Raw genomic sequence first — 22,370 nt, forward strand, 5'->3', positions numbered from 1 at the left:
GGCCGGACAGCTGGCCTCATATGCGTCAATGACGATTGTGTTGAGGTTTTCCACCACCGTTTCTAATTTCAGATCGCTCCTGATGTCCCCGCCCCCTTGAAGGTGGGCAATGTTGTTGCTCAGGTGCGTTGTGTAGGATTCCCAATCCGTTCTCTTGGGATTCGTTATTATTCTTTTTATTTCGGAGTTACCCTCAATGTCGAATCTGATTATCCTGTGATCAGACATTGAGGGTTCATCCGAAACCCTCCAATTCCTGACCATCCCGTTCATTAGGGTATTTCCTAGCGTTTGTATATTTGTATTTGTAAATGATCCATAGATTGCTTAAAATGTGCACATTTGCATCCATTATTCCCTAGCAAAATAATCCCATCTTTCATTTCAGATACGCCGTTCTATCATCAAGCAAATGTGCTTGTTCAAAGGAATTCGACCAGGCGTCCCGCTTGGATCAAGCAATTTGTCATATGCGCTGCAAACGAAACAAAGCACAATTTTGTGGTGGCGTCGATTCGCAAAGTTACTATGCTACCGGAGTTAAAGGTAAGTTGCGAGAATGAGGAGGAATTCTTTGCTTCTTTTATTTGCTGTAGTCACGGAAGGTAACGCCACACGCACTTTCACTGTCAGTCAGTTGTTATCAAACCAGTTTCTGCAAGGGCTTTGTTTTTGGGATTGTTATTATTGATTGCTTGGGAGTTTTCCTTACTTCAAGAATTGCTTGGAGCTGATACTATTAACAAGCCAATCAATATGCTCTTTGGATAGATTTAAGGATGTTTTGCGTAGGTAAATTTTTTTTAGTTTGCTCCAGTAATTTGATGAAGCCCGAGCATTGGAAGGCTCGTATTTCAAGTGGGACTCAAAAATACCTCTTTATATAACGGTTCTCTGAAAGTGGTGGTTGTTGGAGTGAATATCAGGAAGTTACTTTCATTACTTTCCATTAGAAACTAGGTCACCGCATTCAACAGCTGAAATGAAGACAGCGCATAGTAATTTATCCAGGCCGATGGTATAAACTGGAAGCGTGGATTCCATTCAAAGGGGCCTCATTAAGTTCATCAAAACACGAGAGAACCTGTCTTTATTTCGGGAGTTCTCAATTAATTTAATTCTTTACAATTTCCCAAGTGTAAGACATTCGTGAAGCATTAGAAAGAAATGCAGGAAACTTTCGAAGCTTCCAATTATAATAACCTAAAAGAGCATTCCATTAATTACTCCTCAGAATTATGCAAGTGTTATCGCGAATTCTTTGAAATGGAAAATGCTTCGTTCGGTTATCCCATTTGCCTGAAACCAAACGAATCTTTCTATTGAAATGATTCCGGTGTGGGGTCTTGTATTTTCCCACAAGGGAGCTTTATTATTTAGAGTTGACTAGTTTGTTGGGTGTGTAGCTTGTGCTTATGACGAGCGGTATTATGGCGATCTATGAAAATAGAAAATAGACTTGCCAATTCTCACGGTTGCATTATTTTACTGCGCTCATCATTTCATTCAATTGAGTATGAATTCTGATTATTTTCAGTGGGAAACGTACGATTTGTGCTTTTTTATTCAATTTTGCTTCTCGGCGATTGAAACTGGTTTTTTTTTTGTAATTATTCAAAATAATAAATGATTGTACCGCAAGAAATCTGAGTGAATCAATGAAGTCAGCATCGCTGGGGCTGCATCAGTGAGATGAAGATAGTTCTGGTAGTAGTCGTGGCCAATGATTAGTTGCATTTGAAATAATTAAGACTTGCCTTTTATTTTCGCAAATACCAATATTTCGGGAACCACTTGTTCCCTTTATGAGTGCTACAAAGCAGTCACGATATCAAATATTCTCCTTTAAAATTGAGGACCTCTTTCCCCTTATATTTGCTGATTAGTGCTACATCTGTCTAAGCCCTGCGTCACTCAGATGGGTCCACTGTGGGGGAAATCACTTGATTGGATGCTTTTTAAAGTTTTGTTCGGGTCGATGTCTGTTTGTTCGTCAGTCTGTCTATCTGTCTGTCTGTCACACCCAATTTATTTGGAAACGGCTAAACCGTTTGTCACGAAAATTGGTAAGAGCATGTGATCTGTTGTTGCAGCAACTGGTGCCATTTTGTGTTAAGTTTAAGGGGGGCTCCCCATACAAGTGAATGGAGGGTGCAACATTTTTTTTCATAAAATGTGGCCATGTGGGGTAACAAATGAAAGGGCTCAATTAGTACCTTCCCATACTGTCCGATTTGGCTAATCCAAGGGTCTAAAGAAAGTTAAGGATCCTTAAAGTAAATTTCGCCACTTCCTTTAGATTTAGAATACCTCTTAGTTGACTTCGGTCTGGTTTCGAACCAGGGAGACTAAATTCTTTCGATTCTCTTCTGTCTTGATTTGAAATCTGTGCCAAATTTTCCTTCGTAAATGATGCAACAAAATTTTGGGTTTGAGCCAATACAAAGTTTTGCTGATGATGATTATTTTTGTAGTTCCACATTTTGGAAGGAGAAACAACGAATTTCAAATTACCCTCGACGTAGTTTCTCAAGCGCGCCCTCCGGTATGGAACATTCCAGAGTTACTCGCTGTTATCTTGTTGTAACGCTTTCTGAAATCTATGAAAAGCAGGTGGAGCGGGGATCTAAATTCCGTGTACTGTTCTATAATGGTCCGAAGGGTGTCGATGCGTTTGGTGTAGGAGGACGAGGAGCGGAAAACAGCCAGCTCTTTCTTGTTATTATTTTAGTGATAGTATAATGGGTGCAAATACCACTCCAGTTGTTATTAGTTTAGTTTACTGGGGGGAGCCGGAGCTCCGAGCACTTAAGCTATTGTTAGGCCCATGGTACATGGCTCCACCATTGAAGGAGGCGTTTTTTCTTGCCGTTGGAAGGTCATTCTGGTCATACTGGTCATTTTGTGTGCTTGACACAACCTGAAAAGTATTCGAAAAACTGATCAGGTGTAGACCCGCCGAAGCGATACCTGCTAGCGGGGAATTATCCCCAAACCAACGGCAAATGATAAATGTTGGCGGTCCTATTTCTAGCCGGAGACGTTTTTTCGTGAGCGCGACGTAGTGCTTCTGCTCTACAACCCGGAGGTGTGAGCTGATGCTTTATACCCTTGGGGAAATGAGGCATGGTGAGATTGATAATTTCCTTACCCTGTTTCTAAGCAGGCAAAGTGTTTAGTAGGTAGTCCGACTGATTAACGCTTTGGATGTAAAAAACTCTGAAACGCCTTCCTCCACCCTACCCAAAATACAAAGGTAGCCTTATCAAGGCACTGGAAATAGAGACGCTAGTAACTAAGATCTTGAATATTAAATCTCATTGCCATCATTAGAGGAAACTTCTACGGCAGTGGTCAGTATCAGTACTGCTTACTCATACGTTCTCTTTTTTCCAACTTCATGTAAGTGTTCCTATGCCAGGAGGGTCCCCCTTACTGATCTGATCACCTCCGAATGCACCGGTCCCAACCTCGCGGAAATCGCTGACCGAGAAATCTCCTTGTCTACAACTTCCGCCGAAGGTTCTGTTTCCTTGTGTTCAGTTTCCCTGGAATTTGCTACATTTGATGGTGTAGGAACGCCCGTGACCTTATTCCCAAGTAGTTTCATCTTCTTTCGCAGGACGTTCCTCTGCCGTCCACTGGGCGTTTCCCCAGTTTCACAGGGCCCAATCTGCATAGTAAAGCTTTTACATACATTAGGCTAGTTGTGTCCGCATAGACAGCTTCACTTTCTTTTCCTTTTGCTGGTAAAGGCTGATGAGGTGTATGTTAGTTGCTAAAGTTTTCTGACCGTCCCTAGTTAAGTTTTCAGTTTCTCCAATTAAGGGAATTACGGTACTCTCCTCTCTGGCTTATTGTGCATATGGCCTTGTCGCGCTGCTATTGGTTTAGAGGGATGAAAAGGGCCATCTTTCAAAGAAAACATTAAAAGTAAAGTAATTTTAATGGTGAGATATTAGCTCGGAGCCTTTTATTCTCCTCATGACTAGGGATAGTCCGGAGTTTCGTAACCGCTGTATGAGGGATCGATTTCCCACTGCCTAAAAATGGCGTAACGTGAGATGAAGATGTGCTAACAAGGTGCGCTGTCGATGGCAAGGATACGTCTCGGCTCAAGTCTTTGCTTCCGGCACGAAACTGAAACTGACGTTGGGGTTGCGACAGCCATTCGAATTGTAGTCGCTAACGGCGAACAAAACGAAACCTGTCTGTTTGGTTGCTTTGCGATGGGCTGGGTGGCGTTGTGATGGCGGATTCGGTTGGTAACGAAATGTCTGGTGATTTAAGATGTGCTGGTCTTAGATCATCGATTGTCTAGGCACCTGACTGCCCAGTGATATCAATGACAAAGGTAGGGTTGGTCTTGGTCCGACGTAAGCGTAAGCGGCGAACCAAAGATACAGAGTACAGGGTATTGGCGACGGTAGCAACTCGTTAATTGAAAAAGGGACATCGAGCGGCCGCCTGAAAATCAGTCAATAACGGTTATGCAATATTGCATCCCCTCGGGGAGATGTACTTTTGTGAAACAGGCGAATTAAGGCCCACACGTTGGGATGCGCTAGGTTCTGAAGCATATCGAAAACTTTCCAATGTAGGGCGGTTGGTAGGTAGGGCCTAGCTTTTTCGGTGTTATTGTAGTGCCTGCCTGGAGCTTTCGAGTAGATGATGTATTTCCTCGGCGCTTGCTTGGGTTTCGGTGACGGCTTCTATATTGAATGTTGAGGGCATATAAATGATACACGTTCACGAAAGAACATATGTTACCTCGTTGTACGTTCTGTCCAATTGACTTTTATCCTTGCCGTGAATTCCTTTTCTAAGCTCGTTCAGTAGATCTAATATTGCAGTAGTCCTCGGAATGCAATGACGATAGAAATTGAGCATTCCGTGGAATGGATGAATTTCGCAGGAGGTAGTCCATGGTGCATTGCGACTGCGCTGCATTGCGGATACCTATTGATGATCGTATGAATTCGAAGAGCCCTAATGCAATTGTGGTCGCCGTCTTCGGAATATCCTTTTCTGTGATCGGGATTTGGTAGAAGGCCTTGCGGATATCGATAATGGCAAATACCTTGTCTCTCACTTCCTGTAACTAGTCTTTGATGATAGACAGCAGATAATGATTTGGTGTTGCATAAGCGTTTAGACGAATGTAGTCGCCGGTGATTCGCCATGTGTCGTCTAACTTTGAGACGAGTTGAAGTGGGCTATCCCACTGACTAGACTGATGGTGGGATGGAGTCTTGCTCCTGTGATTCCTGAAATTGCTTCTTGGCGACGATCGAAGGGTCCAAAGAGTAAATCTTGTGATTAATTGGAAGGTCTGGAATAGAGGTGGCAGCTTCTGAAATGATGGAAACGCTTCCACGTCATCGTACGAGGCAAATTCTCACAATTGGTAGCGTGGTGAATGAGAAGCTGGCGCTGGAGTTCATTTCTCGTGACGATAATCTTAGGAAGCAAAGAGATAACAGAACCCGAGTCTATCAGGAGCTTGATACGGGTGTTGTGGTCGAATATATGCAGAAATATCTATCACTTGATTCGGAGGCGACTTTACCAGTTTCCCAGGTTGCTATTGTTCAAGGGACAAGATGAATTTCATTTCTTCGGATGGAAAGCTCCGAGGAAACGAGTTTGTCTGTGAGTACTGACTAGCTTGTACCCCTTCAGTAGGCTACTCGCATAAGGGGATAGGAGATCGATCCTGCGAAAGTGCCTGTTTGTCTAAGGGGTTGCAAAGCCTTCCTGTCGTCAAACTGCAATTCGGTGAGCAGCTTCCGGCCTGACGAATCTATGAGGTTGTCGAGTATCCCTGCCTTCCGATGAGACTATTTGTTGATTTCTGTTGGATGCAAAAGAACGTCCGCCGTCTGCTGGACGATGTCGCGATTGAGGGAGGAAACGACCAGGTCATATTTACTTCCATTCAAACGTGGACAGTGGTCAGTGGACGTCGCTTCTACCACTTTCAAGAACCACACCTTCCAGAACTTGCACCTTCAGAAGGGCGGAAGATTGCAGTGCAGCTTGATGCATCTCCGGTTCATTGCCCGTCGCTGTCGATGTTTCAAGGCTCTTGAAAGCTCATCTCTGTATGATGTGGGTAGCCGGCGATTCTCGTTGATTTTCTTCATCGTTGCATAAAGAAACTGGAACCGACGTGGTATGCCCTAAAGATTTACCACTTACACAGTGTTAATGGTAATGAAAGTGAAGCAGTATGGAAATTGGAGTAGGTAAAAAACGGTACGAAAGCAGAGACTGTATGGAAGCCCTATGCTCCATAAAGGAGTGAGCAGAAAAGATAATTCCCCCTCTTTGAATTTATGCAGTTTCCTTCACAAGTAACAGTTGATCTTTCAATTCATCATTTCAGTGTCTGGACCACCAACAAATTTAAGTATTGGCAACATAACCGAAACAACAATGCTGCTTCATTGGAGCGATCCTGCTCAGCCATCCTATTTAACGCGTTTTGTGATCAGAGCCAATGTCCTTAAAACTTTTGCTACTAGCCCTTTGTCGCAGTCGTTGGAATGGGGGGTTGGTGACCACGAGCGTCATCTGCATCTACTCAATTTGCATCCCGGGACATTGTACAACATAACAGTGAGCTCAATGTGTGATGAAACTAATTGCGGAACGGCAGCCATCGAAGCTGAAACACTTATTGGAAGTGAGTATCATTGTCCTTCTGGTCGTATGGAGAATGTGGGGTAAGAATTAATCAATTAACGTAATTCTAGAACCCGATCCGCTCCCCGGTGAACCCGTGATTCTTGAACGGAACGGAACAACAATGAAAGTGAGTGTACCCGAGGCAATCAACAATAATGGTCCAGTCACGTTTTATCGGCTCGTCGTGATGATAATTAATGATGAATTTCAACTGGAATTTGATGAGGCTTTGCTGGGAAGTTATAATCGGTCAGTGGATAATGGAGTTCCCTACTACGTAACAGCTCAGTTTCCTTATCAGGTTAGTATGGGTTTTTCAGCACTGCATTTTATGATTTATGATTATTCGCATATGAAGTATTCTTGGTTTTCCTTCACAAGAGCTTTCAATGTCTATGTCTATGACTAATTTTTGTTCCCAATAGAAAAATGTAATTAAATACTAAATCAATACTTTGCTGGAAAAATCTACTCGTTTATTTTGGAGTGAGGGACCTTACCCTTTGCGTAGATATTTTACTTAATTCCACCTTGCTCTCATCACAATAGCAAGGAAACTTATCCACTTCAACAATTAGAGTACATTCAAGGATTTCAATTGAAAACTTGTTCATAATTCAAGTGGATTGCTCATTTTTATCCGCACATTACGCAAAGATGTTTGTATGTATCCTTTCAGAGCCAGTTCCTCATCGGAGATGGAAAAATTCGAGGCGGCTATTACAACGCTCCGCTTCCGCCAGACAGCCACATTCACGTTTCACTGGGAATCGTGAGTGACTACAAGGGTATAAAAACGGTGGCTTACGCTACCGCTACGCACAAGCAACATTCCAATAGACTAACGGATAGTAATGCAACCGATGGTACCTCGAATCCATTTGATCTGAATAGAATGCTGACTTCAAACTTTGTTTTCTAGACGACCAGACATCTGTTGTCGCACTTTCTGTTGCTTGTGTTATCTTTGGTCTCTTGCTAATTGCTAGCTTCGTAGTGTACGGATATTTACGCTTCAAGACGGGCAATCGACCTCAACGACTGTCAGATAATCATGAGCTGACGTTACAAGGACCAATGGTTGAAGTGGTAGGTTGACGTTGCTATTAGTCATTTTTCCGATTTACATTGAGTTGAATCGATTTGCAGGAGAATAATGGATACGTTCCGGACAGTAAATTGAAGGAAAACTTCAGGGACCAACTGAGCTTAGCTCTAGACGATTTAGATAGCTCGCAGAAATTCGCCCGGAATGCAGTTCGATTGAATATCGATCATATCCTGGCGCAAGGAAGTTTTGGTGATGTTATGTCGGGGAAGTTGCAGGCGAATGCAGAGAACTTGGATTGCCAAGTTCATGTAATATCAGGTAAGAGAGGCTGCTCCATTTAGAACGCTTCTATCATCCTCATCTTCTTCCCCTATTTTCTCATAGACGACATAGAATCACAGGATCAAGCGGTTCTACTAAAGGAGCTTAACCAAATGATTCGACTTATGCCACATGAAAAGTTTCTCACTTTTTACGGTGTTAGCGCTAGTGCAGATTGGGTTTACTTAATATTTGAACTGCCGCCGGTGCTATTGAAAAAGCGATTGGTTGAGGCGCGGATACCACCAAGTGTGGATAGTGCTAGATTCTCAGCGATCTCAGAGGAGATGATTTTACAATGGATCTACGATATTTCAGTTGCAATGGAGTATTTGGAAACTAATAAGGTAGGTACATTTTTCAAATGGTCTATGCAATATGGGAGAGGTTTATTGTATCTCTTTTGACATATTTTGATGTCGTTGGGCTCAGATGGTCTCAATTGGGATCCCGAGTTTTCTCGGACGGTAATACCTTTACAATGTTGTTTGATGCATTTGGTTTTTCTAATGTTGAACTCCTTGTGGAGCGTATAAGACATCAACACAGTCTCCATGTTGTTGTACAACTAATAATCTCACAGTACCCAAACAAATCCAAGACGAATAGAGACATCCGTGACGACTGGGATTTAAAGCCAGGGCAACGAGATCACTTTCTACGCTTTGCCCGTGGAATATGAGTTTATTATGGATTCGATATAAAAATACTCGACAAGTTGAAAAGAATACAAAACAAGGAGAATACGTCCGCACTTCCCGGCGGTCGGAACCAGGAGGAAGTGGGAGTACAACGCGTCGTCCTTGTGCCAGGCCGCCGCTGTGTCGGCGGCAGTTCAGTGGGCCGGCGGAGGTGTTTTGTCGTCGGCAATGCAGTCGGTGGTTCTTGCCTCTGATGTGTCTTCACATTACTCCATTCCCAGCTAAACCTGCGTGGGCTCAGCTGAGGTACACGGGGCATGATCCGACCAATGGGTTTTTTTTTGGAGCGTCTCTCGGTTCAGCAAAGGTCTTCAGCCTCGACAAGGAGACCCACTTGGGCCCGCCAGAAGGTCGACCTTGAAGGAGTGTTTCCGTCGCTCCAGAACCCTAAAGGGGCCCTCATATGGTGGGTGCAGCGGCCTCCGAGTGGGGTCCATCCTAATGAGAACATGCGATCATCGCGAGCCATTAAGGCGGCCTTTAGTGTCTGTTACCAACGCTCCAGCATCGCATTAGACTGCGGATGGTATGCAATGGTCCTGTGACGTCTGAAACCCTGGAGCGTGCCTAACTCTGAGAAAAGAGTAGGCTCAAACAGCATTTCCTGGTCTGTCATGATTACGGCTGGTACAGCAAAGGGCGGGATCCATTCTCGACAGAGGGCCTCTGCACATGATTGTGCCATAGTGTCAGTTAGAGGTATTGCTCAGGTCATCGCGTAAACATGCCGATGATTGTCAGGCAATACTTGTACCTGTGCGAATCTCACAAAGGGCCAATGATGTCGAAGTGGATGGGGTGGAAGCGCTTGGTCTACCGAGGAAATACGCCTGCACTTCTGGCATGCGATGCATTGTCTGGCCCAAGAGTTTATGTGCTTGTTCATGGACGGCCAGAAGTATTTTCCGGTTACTAACCGGTTCGTCGTCCTGATGCTTGGGTGCGCAAGATTGTCTACTGCGTGGAATACTTCCTTGCGAAAACCGCCCGGAATAAATGACCTAGGTGCCTTGTCTGATATCTCGCTATAGTAGGAGTTTAACATGCCCATAGTAGGAGTTTAACATGCCCAAGAACCCTCGTAGATCCTTCACCATGATTGGCAGGGGAAAGTTTTTGATCGCTTCAACCTTGTCTGCGTCTGGTTGAATTCAGTCAGGAGTGATCACACAATTTCACTTCCTTCTGGCGACAAAACATCATGCATGCTGATGAAACAGAAGTTTAATTTTCGTAGGACAGAGTGGATGAATCTTTGAAATGTCTGCGCAGTGTTGCACAAGTCAAATGTCATCCTGGTGAACTCGAATAGTCCGAAAGGTGTGTAGATATTCGTTTTCCGTATATCTTCGGAGGCAACAGGGATTTGGTGATACGCGGAGCGGAGATGACTGAGACATGAGATCTTCGATCTCTTTCTTTGCAACAGTTAGCTTCTGAAGTGATAGGGGATTTGAGAAGATCAGGGAGCCCATAGTGATATTGGAAGTCTGAGCCTAAAATGAGGGTGCTAATATCCGCCAAAATGAATCGCCACGAAAACGTTCGGCGCAATCCGAGACTCACGTCTGCCTGCCTGTAGCCGCAGCCAGTCGCAAGCTTTGCGGTATTAATTTGTGTTTGGATCCCGATGGTCCCTTTGTCGAGATCGAAGAGTGCGGGCTCCCTGATTGCGATTCACGAGACATGTGGCGCTGGTGAGTGAAGTGGAGACAGAACACCGAAGCGGAGAAAGAAGGAAGGAAAGCAGTGAAATCACGCCCCCGATGCATTTTTGGATTTTGTTGGCCAAAAGTGAATCCACCAACAGACGTCTGAGGTGTTGATGTTGTCAGAATCGCTGGTTATGACTTGTGCCATGTGTGGAGAGAGCTACCTGTCGGCCAATAGCCAGCATGGGAATGGTCGCCCTTTCTTAAAGTCTGTCTGATATACTGTCACTTGCGCCCTTTAATTACATCGACCGGCATCAGGCCCGTACGCCGAGTCAGCTCTTCGTTAGACATTTGCTCAGCTCAGAGAACACCGATGACATGGCGGTGACAGGTGTTAACGAAGGCTTGGAGCTTTCGACCAACAGTGGCGGTTGCTTTCCAAGTGCTGCCTTCATATAAGAGCGCAGAAAGATCATTTGTTTGGAACAGCCTCGACTTGATATTGGACATTAAAGGCGAATCTAATTCTGTTAATGCATCGGGTCACATCGAGTTCATTACAGTCCCCAGTATTGTCAACAAGTCAGTATCAATCTGCATCGGAAGTCTTTGTTGTTGCGTAACATTGCACTCTTGTGGGTCAGCCGTTTCCGAAGCTTAAAAAATTGAAGAACTGCCGGTTGCTAACCTGTAGATATAAATATATCCTTTTCTGATAAGCAGGGAATACTTTCAGCGAATTCCAAACCCTCTATTCGCAGGGGAATTACTACTTTATCGGACTACCGACTTTTCGTCTTAATAGTAAATGCTATCAGTCCGGTTGAAGTTGACCCTATCTACTCCTGGAGACGCAGAGCCGGTACACTGTCATTCCGCCTGTATTGACTCTTCTCTTCTCTCAACCGGGCTTGGGATCGTCTATGGCGGTATTTTTCCAACCGACTCGCATTCCCTGCATAATTTTCACCACAGGCACTGGTTTTTCATCCACAGTCCTGATGTCAGCCTTAGGTAAACCTTAAATAAATCTGCATATGTCGACTTTCCACTATTTAAGATACGTTGAAACGCATATATCGGTACTTGTGTCGATGAGGAACCGTGTTCTAGTATCTTTGTCTAACATAAACAAACGGCATGAAGATGATGAAACGGGGCCGTTTGCCACCTTTAACGGCTCCCATAAAAACTTTGAGACGAATCTGGGCTGTGAATGGGAACGTTGATGTTTACGTGCGGAAGAATTCTCAGGCTGGGACTTCTGTTTGATCGTGTATAGCTCTGTTAGCAGTTCTGCAAGCCGACTTGATAATCGTTGGACTAGTTGCGTTAAACTGGTTTCCACTATTGAAGGCAATGATGTTGCTTCCGCGATACTTGGCGGAAGTGTGGCGTAGACCTTATCAGCTATGTCGGTTGCAGTTTGTAGTGCCTGACCATCCATCGTCGCCACAATTGATTGAAGAGCAGATGGCAGGCGTCTTAACCATAGATTTCTCATCAGCGGCTCCGAGACTGTAGTACCCCCGAGACACTGCAGGCGGCGGAGGAACTGGGAGGATTTCCCGTCACCCATATATGTGTCTTCCTGCTGTCTCATTTTCTCCTCTTGACTGGCACACAACCGCTTTATTAGCTTCTCACGTAAGTTATATGTCACGGATTCTGTAATTATGTTCCGGACTTCGGTGACTATGACTTGCAAATACTGCTGTTGTGGGTCTTTTATACCTCACAAAACTTGCCTCCACGTAGCCACAGGGGGAAATCGCAAAATCAAGACAACATTGCCAACTATATCCCAGTTTAAACCGCTACTTTCAGTCACGCTTCCAGCACAGAGGTGAGGCAGCGTCTGATGAGTTGCCTTTGGGCTGGACGAAACCGTTAATCGCCTTTTTTGTATATTTGGGTGCTATGTCCCAAACGAGAGGTCCGTGGACCATATTAAGAGAAGAAATATTCTGTTAACTAAAATTATTCTATAACAGAAAGCGGACAATTTTGTCTGAGGATACTAAAGGCGACAGTCGTGCAACAGTCTAAACCACAACAGAGTCAGCGCCACGAAGAATTTGCTGCTGTCGGTAACGTGTTAAGCATTGTCTAATGTAATAGGGTTTGGCAGCATAGTTGTAGATGTTTTTTTTCAGGGGTAGTGCGCAGTTTTACATTATTTGTTCGTAAAAAGCTAAAAGTAATATATTCCCTATTCTGAAAATAAATGGAAATGTGTCCACAATAATGAAACGCGTTTGGAAATCTTACTATTATTAGCAAGACATTATAGAGTCTTAGTATCACATTAAAGTGAATATTCTGATGAATAAATACATACAAATGGAGTAGTCATCATCATCAACGGCTCAACAACCGGTATCCCGTCTAGGCCTGTTTTAATAAGGAACTCCAGACATCCCGGTTTTGCGCCGCGGTCCACAAATTCGATATACCTACAAGCTGTCTGGCGTCCTGACTTACGCCACCGCCCCATCTCAGGGAGGGTCTGCCTCGTCTTCTTTTTCTACCACAGATATTGCGCTTATAGACTTTTCGGGCTGGATTATCCTCATCCATACGGATTAAGTGACCCGCTCACCATAACCTATTGAGCCGGATTTTATCCACAACCTGATGGTCATGGAGTAGTCGTGAATCAAAATTCTCTCAGTTCTCATCACACAACCTTTTATACCTGAAGTGTCAAGCTTCCAGTTTCGACTTTTGTTTTTATTTAGAACCAAGACTCACCTTAAGTTCAATTATCTTTCCGCTACTTTTTTGATTGAATCTTAATATGCAACCATAATTAAATGGTAGAAAATGCGATGTTTTTTCACGCCATTATTAGGCGAATAAAATGAAATGAAATGGAAAGTTAGTAAAAGTTCTAACAGAAAAAGTTCAAACAGAAAAAGTTCAAACAGAAAAAGTTCAAATAGATGAGCTTTACCGTTATATTTCTCCTCTTTCGAGTGATTTTGAAGCTTTCACTCAGATGCATAGTTTCACTCGAACTTATATTCTATAGAAATGTTTTGAGTGAATGTCTGCAAATAAAGCAGCAAACAGTCAGCTGGCCGTAGGCGCCGTGGCTTAGTTGGTTAAAGCGCCTGTCTAGTAAACAGGAGATCGGGGGTTCGAATCCCCCCGGGGCCTGCACGCGTTGAGCGTGATAACATTTTTATGAATTTTTTTACATTTATTGGTCAGTGTTTTCAAGCAAGATTTTGGCTTCTGTCTCTGCTTTTTGTTATTATAAAATCTTTAGAAAATTATTGTTTTCTACTTGAGTTTTAGATCCGATTCGAATTGAATTCGCATTCCGATTTCAAACGGAAGTTATTCCTCAAGGTGATTATAGATCGCGAGTTCAGCGTCTAAACTAGAGAGAGGTTCACTGAGCCCAATTTCTATATACGCTGTCACATTATTTCTCTTTTTCTTAGAAAATGAATAGAATGCAAAGATTCTGTAAAACAATTCAAGGAAATATAAGTTCCTTGGTTTCCTGAGAATTCGTTATGACAGCGGTAAATAGTTCAACTGGAAAATGTTGTATGATATTTTGTATCTGGTCGAAAGTAGTCATTTGTAAGTGCGCAATTTGTGTAAACGCAGGCAGCTAAAACGTGTATAAAATTACTTTTGAAAAGCTTCTTTTTGTAACTAGAAGGTGTGACGTCAAATCTTGTGTCAGTGCTCAACTTCAACTTTTTTAATTTAGGTTAAAGCGATACCTCGTGGAAAAGTGTTAACCGAAGAAGAAAAAGTATCACTTGCCAGAATGGAAAATTCGGGCTACACATTGAGAGTGATGGCGAAGGAAATTGGTGGATCCAACGGAGTTGTGCAGAAATTCTTTAGATTGAAGGGAAAATACGGTACAAAAAAGCGTCCGCGTGGAAATAAAAAAAAAAAATCGGAAAAGAGAGATCGTCTTGCTACTAGAAATAAAGTCAGCTCGTGTCGGAACTACTTCTTTCTATTAAAAAGAGACGGGTGCAGCAGATTTTGCATGCTAACAACAGCATTAAATACAAAAAGCCTGCTAAAGCCCCTCAGAAACACCGACACATAAAGAGGCTCGTCTCAAACTAGCTAGATCGTGGATAAAATGGGAAGAAGAATGGAAGGTAGTATTTTTTGCGGATGAGAAGAAATTCAACCTTAAGGGCCCAGATGGATTTAGCGGATTTTAGCACGATCTAAAAAACATTTTTTTTTCCTCGAATGAGTCACAACTTTGGTGGTGGCAGTGTTATGGTTTGGGGGGCATTTTCTTTTCACGGCAAGCTGCGACTGGGAATCGTAACAACCAAAATGAACTTATTACTTTAAACTGAGCTTCTGGAAGCCATTTTGATGCCGTATTTAGATGAGAATAATAACATTGACTGGACTTTCCAATCGGACAACGCCGCAGTACATGGTTCTGCATACACGAAGTCATTTTTAAATGATAAACAAACAAAACTTTAAAATGCTGGGAGCAAATTGAAGAAAATACTTTAAAAAATTTAATAGCCTCAATGCCAAATCGAATTTTTGAAGTCAATATAAGTAACTAGCCAATATGCGTTTATTTATTTCAATAGGCTTAAGAGTGTAACTCCGTATATATATAATTTTTGTTAATTTAAAAAAAATGAAGATGTATTTTGTTATTTTTTTTAAGGCTTTGTGCTCCGCTTTTCCAAGTTCCTCCTGTATGCTTTTGATTACGGAGTTCACTGTACACCAGTTTCCCTCCGAGTTCAGCATTTCCCCGACAATGTCCTGTGGACTTAGGTTGGTTTCCTGGGAGTCTTTCAGACTCCTCCTCTTTGAGAAAAATCGTGGACAGTGGAACATAACATGCTCCGGGTCCTCAGGGGTGCAACCACATTCAGGACAAAAGGAAGAATCATCCAGTCTGAATTGGTGCAGATACTTCCTGTAACCACCTGACAGGAATTGCGTCAGATGGTAGTTAATTTCGCCGTGTCGTCTCGTTGGATCCACTCGTCAATACGGGGAATCACAGTGTGGGTCCAGCGTGCCCTCTGCAAGTCGTCCCACCGTTGCTGCCACTTCTCCAGCGACTCTCATCTTGCCGCCTTTGGTATTCTGCATCCTTTTCAGGAGCGTGTCTCACTTGCCAGAACGTCTATCGGGATCATTCCCGCAATAACACACACTGCCTCGCCTGATATTGTTCTGAAGGCGCTGCACACCCTTAGCACCACTAAACGGTAAGTCATATTTACCCTCCTCCGATTACTTTCACACGCTAGTGCTTCCTTCAAATTGGTGCCGCGTATAAAAGTGCGGAGTGAATCCCTCCGGCCACAAGTAATCTGCGACTGTATCTTGGGCCTCCAATGTTAAGGATTATCCGCGTTAATGATACGCTGGTATTTGCCGCTTTCTCACAAGCATAGTCCAGGTGCCCTTTGAAATTGATTTTAGCGTCAATCATCACCCCTTCTTGTGCTTCTTCTCCTAAGGACTTCTCCACTTTGCCGAGGAAATTTTCTACCGTTTTCCCCGGAGACTTCTTCAGCTCCAGCATCAAATCTCCTTTTTGGGAGTGTCTGATTCGGCTGACGTTTTCTCCAAGATCCATCAGCTCAGGATCGGATTTGACCTTCCCGAAGATATCGACGTAAGTCATATCAGCTTTTTTGGAGATGATAATTAATTCGGGCCGTAATCTTCTTTTCTGTGTCGCATTTTTTTTCCGCCAACCTTGGTCCGTGCTTCCTTGGTTCTTTTTTGGAGTTTTATTTTCCTTGGGTCAATTGGAGCCGGCGTCGCAGTTTCCACGATTTTGGTAACTTTGTTTGCCTTCTCCTTTGCAGGTGAGAGGCCTTTTTGCCTTTTCGCATCCTATGAGGATCCGAAAGAATCTTTTGCGCCCTCTCTTCTCCTCTTCTCAAAATTACCGCCTTTTGGATTTTGAGGGGGTGTCACTTGTGTTGGCTGGGTGACGCTTGATTGCTTCTAGGCTACCATACAGTACACGAATAAGTCCTTTATAAATCAGACAACTCTATTATTAGGTGTACAAATAAGTTTTCGCGGTTTGTCAAAAGATTGCCCCACCAGAAGGTTATGGAGAAATTGTCAGATGTAAAACGTAATATCCCAAGTTTCGTCATCCGGCAACACCATAACCTTAAAGTACTAGTGATTCCGTATCAGCATCACGTAATTTTTTTCGTGCAAAAATGTCAAGTTTTGTGCCGAATAAGCATCATTTGCGGGAACTTTTGATTTACTTCTTTAATTTGAAAAAATCTGCAGCTGAGGCGCATCGATTGCTTCTAGAAGCATATGGTGAAGCTGCTTTAAGTGAGAGAAGTTGTCAGGAATGGTTTCAAAAGTTTAAGAACGGTGAGTTTTACGTGAAGGACAAAGAACGCAGTGGAAGGCCGAAAGTGTACGAAGACATGGAATTAGAAGTACTATTGGAGGAAGATTCGTCCCAAACGCAAAAAGAACTTGCACTTACATTACAAGTGACTCAACAAGCAATTTCACATCGTTTAAAATCGTTAAGAATGATTCAAAAACAAGGAAATTGGGTTCCATATGAACTAAAGCCGAGAGACGTTGAACGCCGATTATGCATGAGTGAAATGCTGCTTGCCAGGAATAAAAAAAAGAGTTTTTTGCATCGTATAGTCACTGGTGACGAAAAATGGATTCACTACGATAATCCAAAGAAGAGAAAGTCATGGGTTAAGCCCGGCGAACCATCAACATCGACAGCTAAGCCGAATATTCATGGAAAAAAACTTATGCTGTGTATTTGGTGGGATCAGCTTGGTGTCGTGTATTATGAATTGCTGAAACCAAGCGAAACCATTACTGGAGCTCTCTACCGAACACAATTGATGAGATTGAGTCGGGCACTTAAGGAAAAACGCGCCCATTACTACTCCAGACACGACAAAATTATTCTTTTACACGATAATGCTCGTCCACATGTTGCGGCGCCGGTAAAAACATACTTGGAAACACTCAACTGGGAAGTTTTACCCCACCCGCCGTATTCACCAGACTTAGCCCCTTCCGATTATCACCTGTTCCGGTCGATGGCACATGGTCTGTCTGAGCAGCGCTTCACATCATATGAAGACACCAAAAATTGGGTAGATTTGTGGATAGCGTCAAAAGATGAAGAGTTTTTTCGACGGGGTATCCGAATGTTGCCAGAAAGATGGGGAAAAGTAGTGGCAAATGATGGAAAATACTTTAAATAAAACGTAATGTACTGTTCCTTCACAATAAATTCCTAATTTTTTATAAAAAACCGCGGAAACTTATTTGTACACCTAATATTTTACCTCCGAGTAGGGCAAACGATAATTCGTCCGGATTCTGGCACAGCTCCTCTGCTTGGTTTTCCCACTGGGAACTTACGTATTTATTAGCCCTCCGGGAGCTTCCTTGATTTCCTTCCTTCTTCAACGTTGATTTCGGAGGAGATCGTAGGATCATCGAGCTTCTCCTAAATGGATCAAACACTAAGTTCTGTGGCATGTTCCGACCAGATGTAGTCACCCCACTATTGGCTAATGAATGACCAGTTTGTGGGGTATCTTTCCGTATATTTTGAACAGGCGTTCTTGGGGGTGATGTACTCCTTTTAAATGCCTCTTTTGCCAGACTACTTGTAGCATTCGATTCAACGGTGGCCAAGTAATCCACCACTGAGGCACTGCAGTGGAGGGATATCGACGGTCGGGAGCCTGCTTGCTTACTCTCAAAAGCCGCCGGTACTGGAGTTCCGAGTCCCTGCACCATAACTTTTTCTCTCCTTTCTTCTTCCATATTGGTTTCTTGTTCTGGGTGTCCTTCCCATAGCCATTTTTGTCCACGGGTGGGTGTTTTTCTCCTACTTAGCCGACCTGCGCATAAAGATGCCCATGCACGCACACTTCCCAGTGCGTACATGTGCATATTCCTACGCATCCGCCGAGCATTCCCTTATCTGCATGACAGGTCTGTCTGTCGGTCACACGCATTTTTTCTCGGAGATTGTAGCAGCGATTGACACCAAATTTGTTGGAAAGGTGTGAACTGTGAACACTCTCGCATACAGTGAGTTACATTCTGTTACGTCCAATTTAAGGCGAGGTCCGCATACATGCAAAAGCGGGTGTACATTTTTTTTCACTAAATGTGGTCATGTGGGGTATCAAATAAAAGGTCTCGGTTAGTACTTTCCGAAGTTGGTCTTAGTTTTGACATATGTTGGAAAGGTTGGGAGTGCGAGGGGTTGAAAGTGATCATTTATTTATTGGGGCCATTCTCAGATACTGCCCAAACGAAAAACTGGCTAGGCCCCGAAATACCTTCCATATCCCGATATCCCTTCAAATAAAGGTAATAATAGCATATTACTCTAATAGGCCCCATACACTATCAAACAAATTGCGCAACTTAGGCTATTGCACAATAATTTGCTAATGTATGGGCGCGTATGATGCGTTGCGCAAATGTTTGACGAATTTTAAACATGTTTGAAATGTTTTGCGCAACGTGTTGTGTTGTGTATGGGCATATTGGGCTTCGTTGCGCAATATTTTTCAGCTGAACGGCGAAATATAATTTTCGTAAAGGTAGAATTGTCAACCTCATCCCCGGGGGGAAGTTTATGGAGGAGGAAGGGTAACTCGATGCACCCATCGCCCTTATAATTTTATGACCATTCAAGTTGAATTTTCAAGCCTTTCCCGCGAGGAGGATAGAATGGGGAAAAAGGTTCAATTTTTCTAATCTCGTTAAAAGACAGCGGCGGTCACCATCCCTTTAAATGATAGGGTTTAATTTTGAGCCCTATTCCCGCAGTGATAGAGGATGTTCTCTCTCTCGAATTCCCTCTGTCTAATTGGGGGGGTGTTCAGATGTGGCGGCGAGGAAGATGGGGCGGCAACCCTATCGGCCAAACCAAAACCACTTGGTTTTGGCTGAGGAGAACCTCCATAGTGGTGGCACCGGGAGACGCCGTACTCACTTTGGTTTGTCGGCCGTGATGCAGTAGGCGAATGCTCCAAAGGCCTAATTAGGGCGATCAGACCCGAGTCTACACGGGGACTCATCTGAAGTGGTAATTGGCCACGAAACCTTACCAGGGGTATACTGGTACCATGGGAACCGGGATAGCCCCTGGACTCTCATACTTCGGGTGAACTCCCGTTGTATGTGAGTACAGCTCGGTTATTTACGGTAGGCCCGCTAGTGGGAGTTTCATGGGGGTTATGGTTATGCTCAAGCGAGAAGAGACCTTCGGGTCTCGGCGTGGTGTTGTGTTCCAACACGGGTGCCGTACTCCTTAGTTCGGTAGAGATTTAGGTATGTCTTGCATCCACCAGTATGAATGCTAAGCCATACACTTGTTATAGACTGGTACCGTTGTTGCTTGTCTCAGCGGGGCTCTGATTGTGGTCACAAAATCAATCCGTGTCTTAAGAAGACCGTAGGATTAAGTCTCCACGACAGGTACTTACGTTAAACACTCAAGGGCCTAACTGTCTAATTGGGGGTATACTGATATCGTCATGCTAAAGTTGAGTTTGCCAACTATACCCCCGGGGGGCAAGGATATACATACAGAGGATATATAGAAGGAAAAAAATGACTCTCCTTTCCATTTCTGTTAAAGTTACGCCACTCCAAAAAGGGGCGAATCATAAATAAGCTAAGAGTAATTATCGCCCCAATGTGGAAGTGCCTTCATCCAGATCGAGCAAGTGAAGGTAAGACAAAGTATATGGAGGCAACGTCAGCACCGAAAATCAAAAAATCAACAACATCAAACCGCACTGATCAAACAGGAAGAATAAAGATAGGAGAATACAACTTTCTCCTATCTAGGGTCGACAATCACAACCGATAACAGCTACGATGATGAATTCCGCGCAGGGTTGTTGTCAGCCAACAGAGACTATTTCAGCTTACAAAAACTGTTCCGCTCGAAACGTCTCACCACAGGGTCAAAGCTCTTACTGTACAAGGCAATGATCTTGCCAGTCCTCATGTATTCCTCGGAAACTTGGGTTCTTAGCAAGAAAAATTGCGAACTCTTGCCCGCGTTTGAGAGAAGGCAGACCTAGACCGGATACCGGTTGTTGCACCGTTGATGATGAGAATGAGAAATTGCGCCCACTGTACACTCTTAGGCAAAATGGGATTGGAGAATCAATGAAGCCATTTGAACATGAAAATTTCATTAAAAGTGTATTATGTATGATGAATATAAGTAAAAGTTAGTGTTTGTCGAATCCAAAACATTATTTCAGTCCACTTTTTCTCTTCCATTTCAGGCGGTACACAAGAAACTCTGCTCATACTGCGTCTACGTTACCAACACCAATCAAATCAAACTCTCGATTTTCGGCCCACCGCGTTTAGCTGATCACGAGAAGCAAATCGACATATCAAGATGGATGGCCCCCGAGGTTCTCCGTTTCCAGCACCATTCCACAAAAAGCGACGTTTGGTCATATGCCTGTCTTGCATGGGAGTGCTGTACCCTTGGTGCTACACTGTACGCCAACATCACTAGTCAGGACCTGTTGCCGCGAATGAAGAACGGGCTACGTCCGGAGCAACCGGCATTTATATTTAATGATCTTTATCAGTTGTTCTTAAATTGCTGGCAAATTGAACCCAGCGAAAGACCTGACTTTGAAGAAGTGGCTTTCAATGTAAGACAGGCGCTAACATCCCCTCGGCATTGTTTATCGTACGACAGACTGGATAATATCCTTATTCCGTACTATTTGCCACTTTTAGAGCTGAAGAATTAAGGAAACATTTAAAACGAGTAAAATATCTGCTCTATTGAGACTCAAGCTAATCAAAGATGAAACTTGCAGGAGAATTGTTAAAGGAGGAGAGATGAACGGGAAAACGACAAAACAAAGTTTTTTTATAGTCAAAATATTAGAGCAATACTAATGAGTCCAAAGTTGTTATTTCCATGAATAACTCCAATTTATTTTAACGATATTTAGACATTAAACACTTCTCAAAGATAATTTACAAAGCTATGTACTATCAATTTGAAAATGTATACCTTTTCACGCTATTTTACTCCGGAGAAAAATGACATTATTAGCAAACGGTTCATAACATTCCAAAAAACTGCCTGATTTTGTATATTTTGTGTTATTTATTTAGATCTAGTTGATTTGAGTAAGCAATTGATTTGTTGATTTATTTATCACAAGCGGAAACGTTCCATTATTGGCAATGGAAAATTGAGTACTTTGAAGTGCTAAAAATGGTCGAATCTGTGAAATTCAAGAAGTTCTATGTCATACTCATCTAAAACTACTCGAATATAGTAGACTTTATTACCGATGGATCTACAATCTGAATCTCAAAACATTCCTTAGTTGTTGCGAATTGGTTTTGATAAGACTGCACATATCCACGTTTTGTGTTTTTTTTTTAGAAAAGTCGACATTTCAGAAGAATATTTACAAAATAGGTGACTTTCTGCACAATTTTAAATGATATTATGATATGTGTACAAAATGACATTGTTTATCTTGTGGCGATCATTCCATGCGTAGGAATACGCCAAATTTACCATTTAATGATAGAAATAATGTTAACAATATAATCCAAATAATTAGTGCCTTAGTTCAAGTGTCCTGCTTTGTAGATAGGAATTTAATGTAGAATAAGACGAGAAAAAAAACTTAAATATATAAATCGGAATTGAGTATTGTCTTTTAAATATTTCACTTCCCAATTGAGTTCCATAACTTCCAGGAGTTTCCAAATATATACCATGTTTGACATTGTTATCGTCGGTCAAAGGGTAGTAGACGTCTTAACCCGAAAGCGTGGATTGGCACCCACGAGGGAGCGCAAAATGCTTACTAAAGCAACACCAACAGCTCTGCTATCAGATCCTATTTCCACCTCCTGGGAGCTCTTTCTTAA

The 22,370-nt window shown here is 43.0% G+C and overlaps 1 protein-coding gene, 1 long non-coding RNA gene and 1 other non-coding gene across 3 annotated transcripts in view; all 3 read left to right on the top strand.

The window, feature by feature from the left end:
- LOC119660156 (putative tyrosine-protein kinase Wsck) overlaps positions 1-22,146 on the top strand; it is a 34,422-nt gene extending 12,276 nt beyond the window's left edge. Inside the window, exons 2-9 of the mRNA XM_038068562.1 lie at positions 389-546; positions 6,389-6,688; positions 6,759-6,991; positions 7,370-7,556; positions 7,613-7,779; positions 7,840-8,059; positions 8,126-8,409; positions 20,738-22,146. Coding sequence (XP_037924490.1) covers positions 389-546; positions 6,389-6,688; positions 6,759-6,991; positions 7,370-7,556; positions 7,613-7,779; positions 7,840-8,059; positions 8,126-8,409; positions 20,738-21,223 — 2,035 coding nt within the window. The 3' untranslated portion in view covers positions 21,224-22,146. The remainder of the gene's footprint in view (positions 1-388; positions 547-6,388; positions 6,689-6,758; positions 6,992-7,369; positions 7,557-7,612; positions 7,780-7,839; positions 8,060-8,125; positions 8,410-20,737) is intronic.
- Positions 13,507-13,580, top strand: Trnat-agu. Its single transcript has one exon. It is a non-coding gene; the product is annotated as a tRNA-Thr (tRNA).
- LOC119660165 lies at positions 13,565-15,032 on the top strand. The gene is made up of 3 exons (XR_005250403.1): positions 13,565-13,775; positions 13,871-14,086; positions 14,149-15,032. It is a non-coding gene; the product is annotated as an uncharacterized LOC119660165 (long non-coding RNA).
- Positions 22,147-22,370: the final 224 nt, after the last annotated feature.

Source organism: Hermetia illucens, chromosome 1 (assembly GCF_905115235.1).
Source record: "Hermetia illucens chromosome 1, iHerIll2.2.curated.20191125, whole genome shotgun sequence".
Lineage (NCBI taxonomy): Eukaryota > Metazoa > Arthropoda > Insecta > Diptera > Stratiomyidae > Hermetia > Hermetia illucens.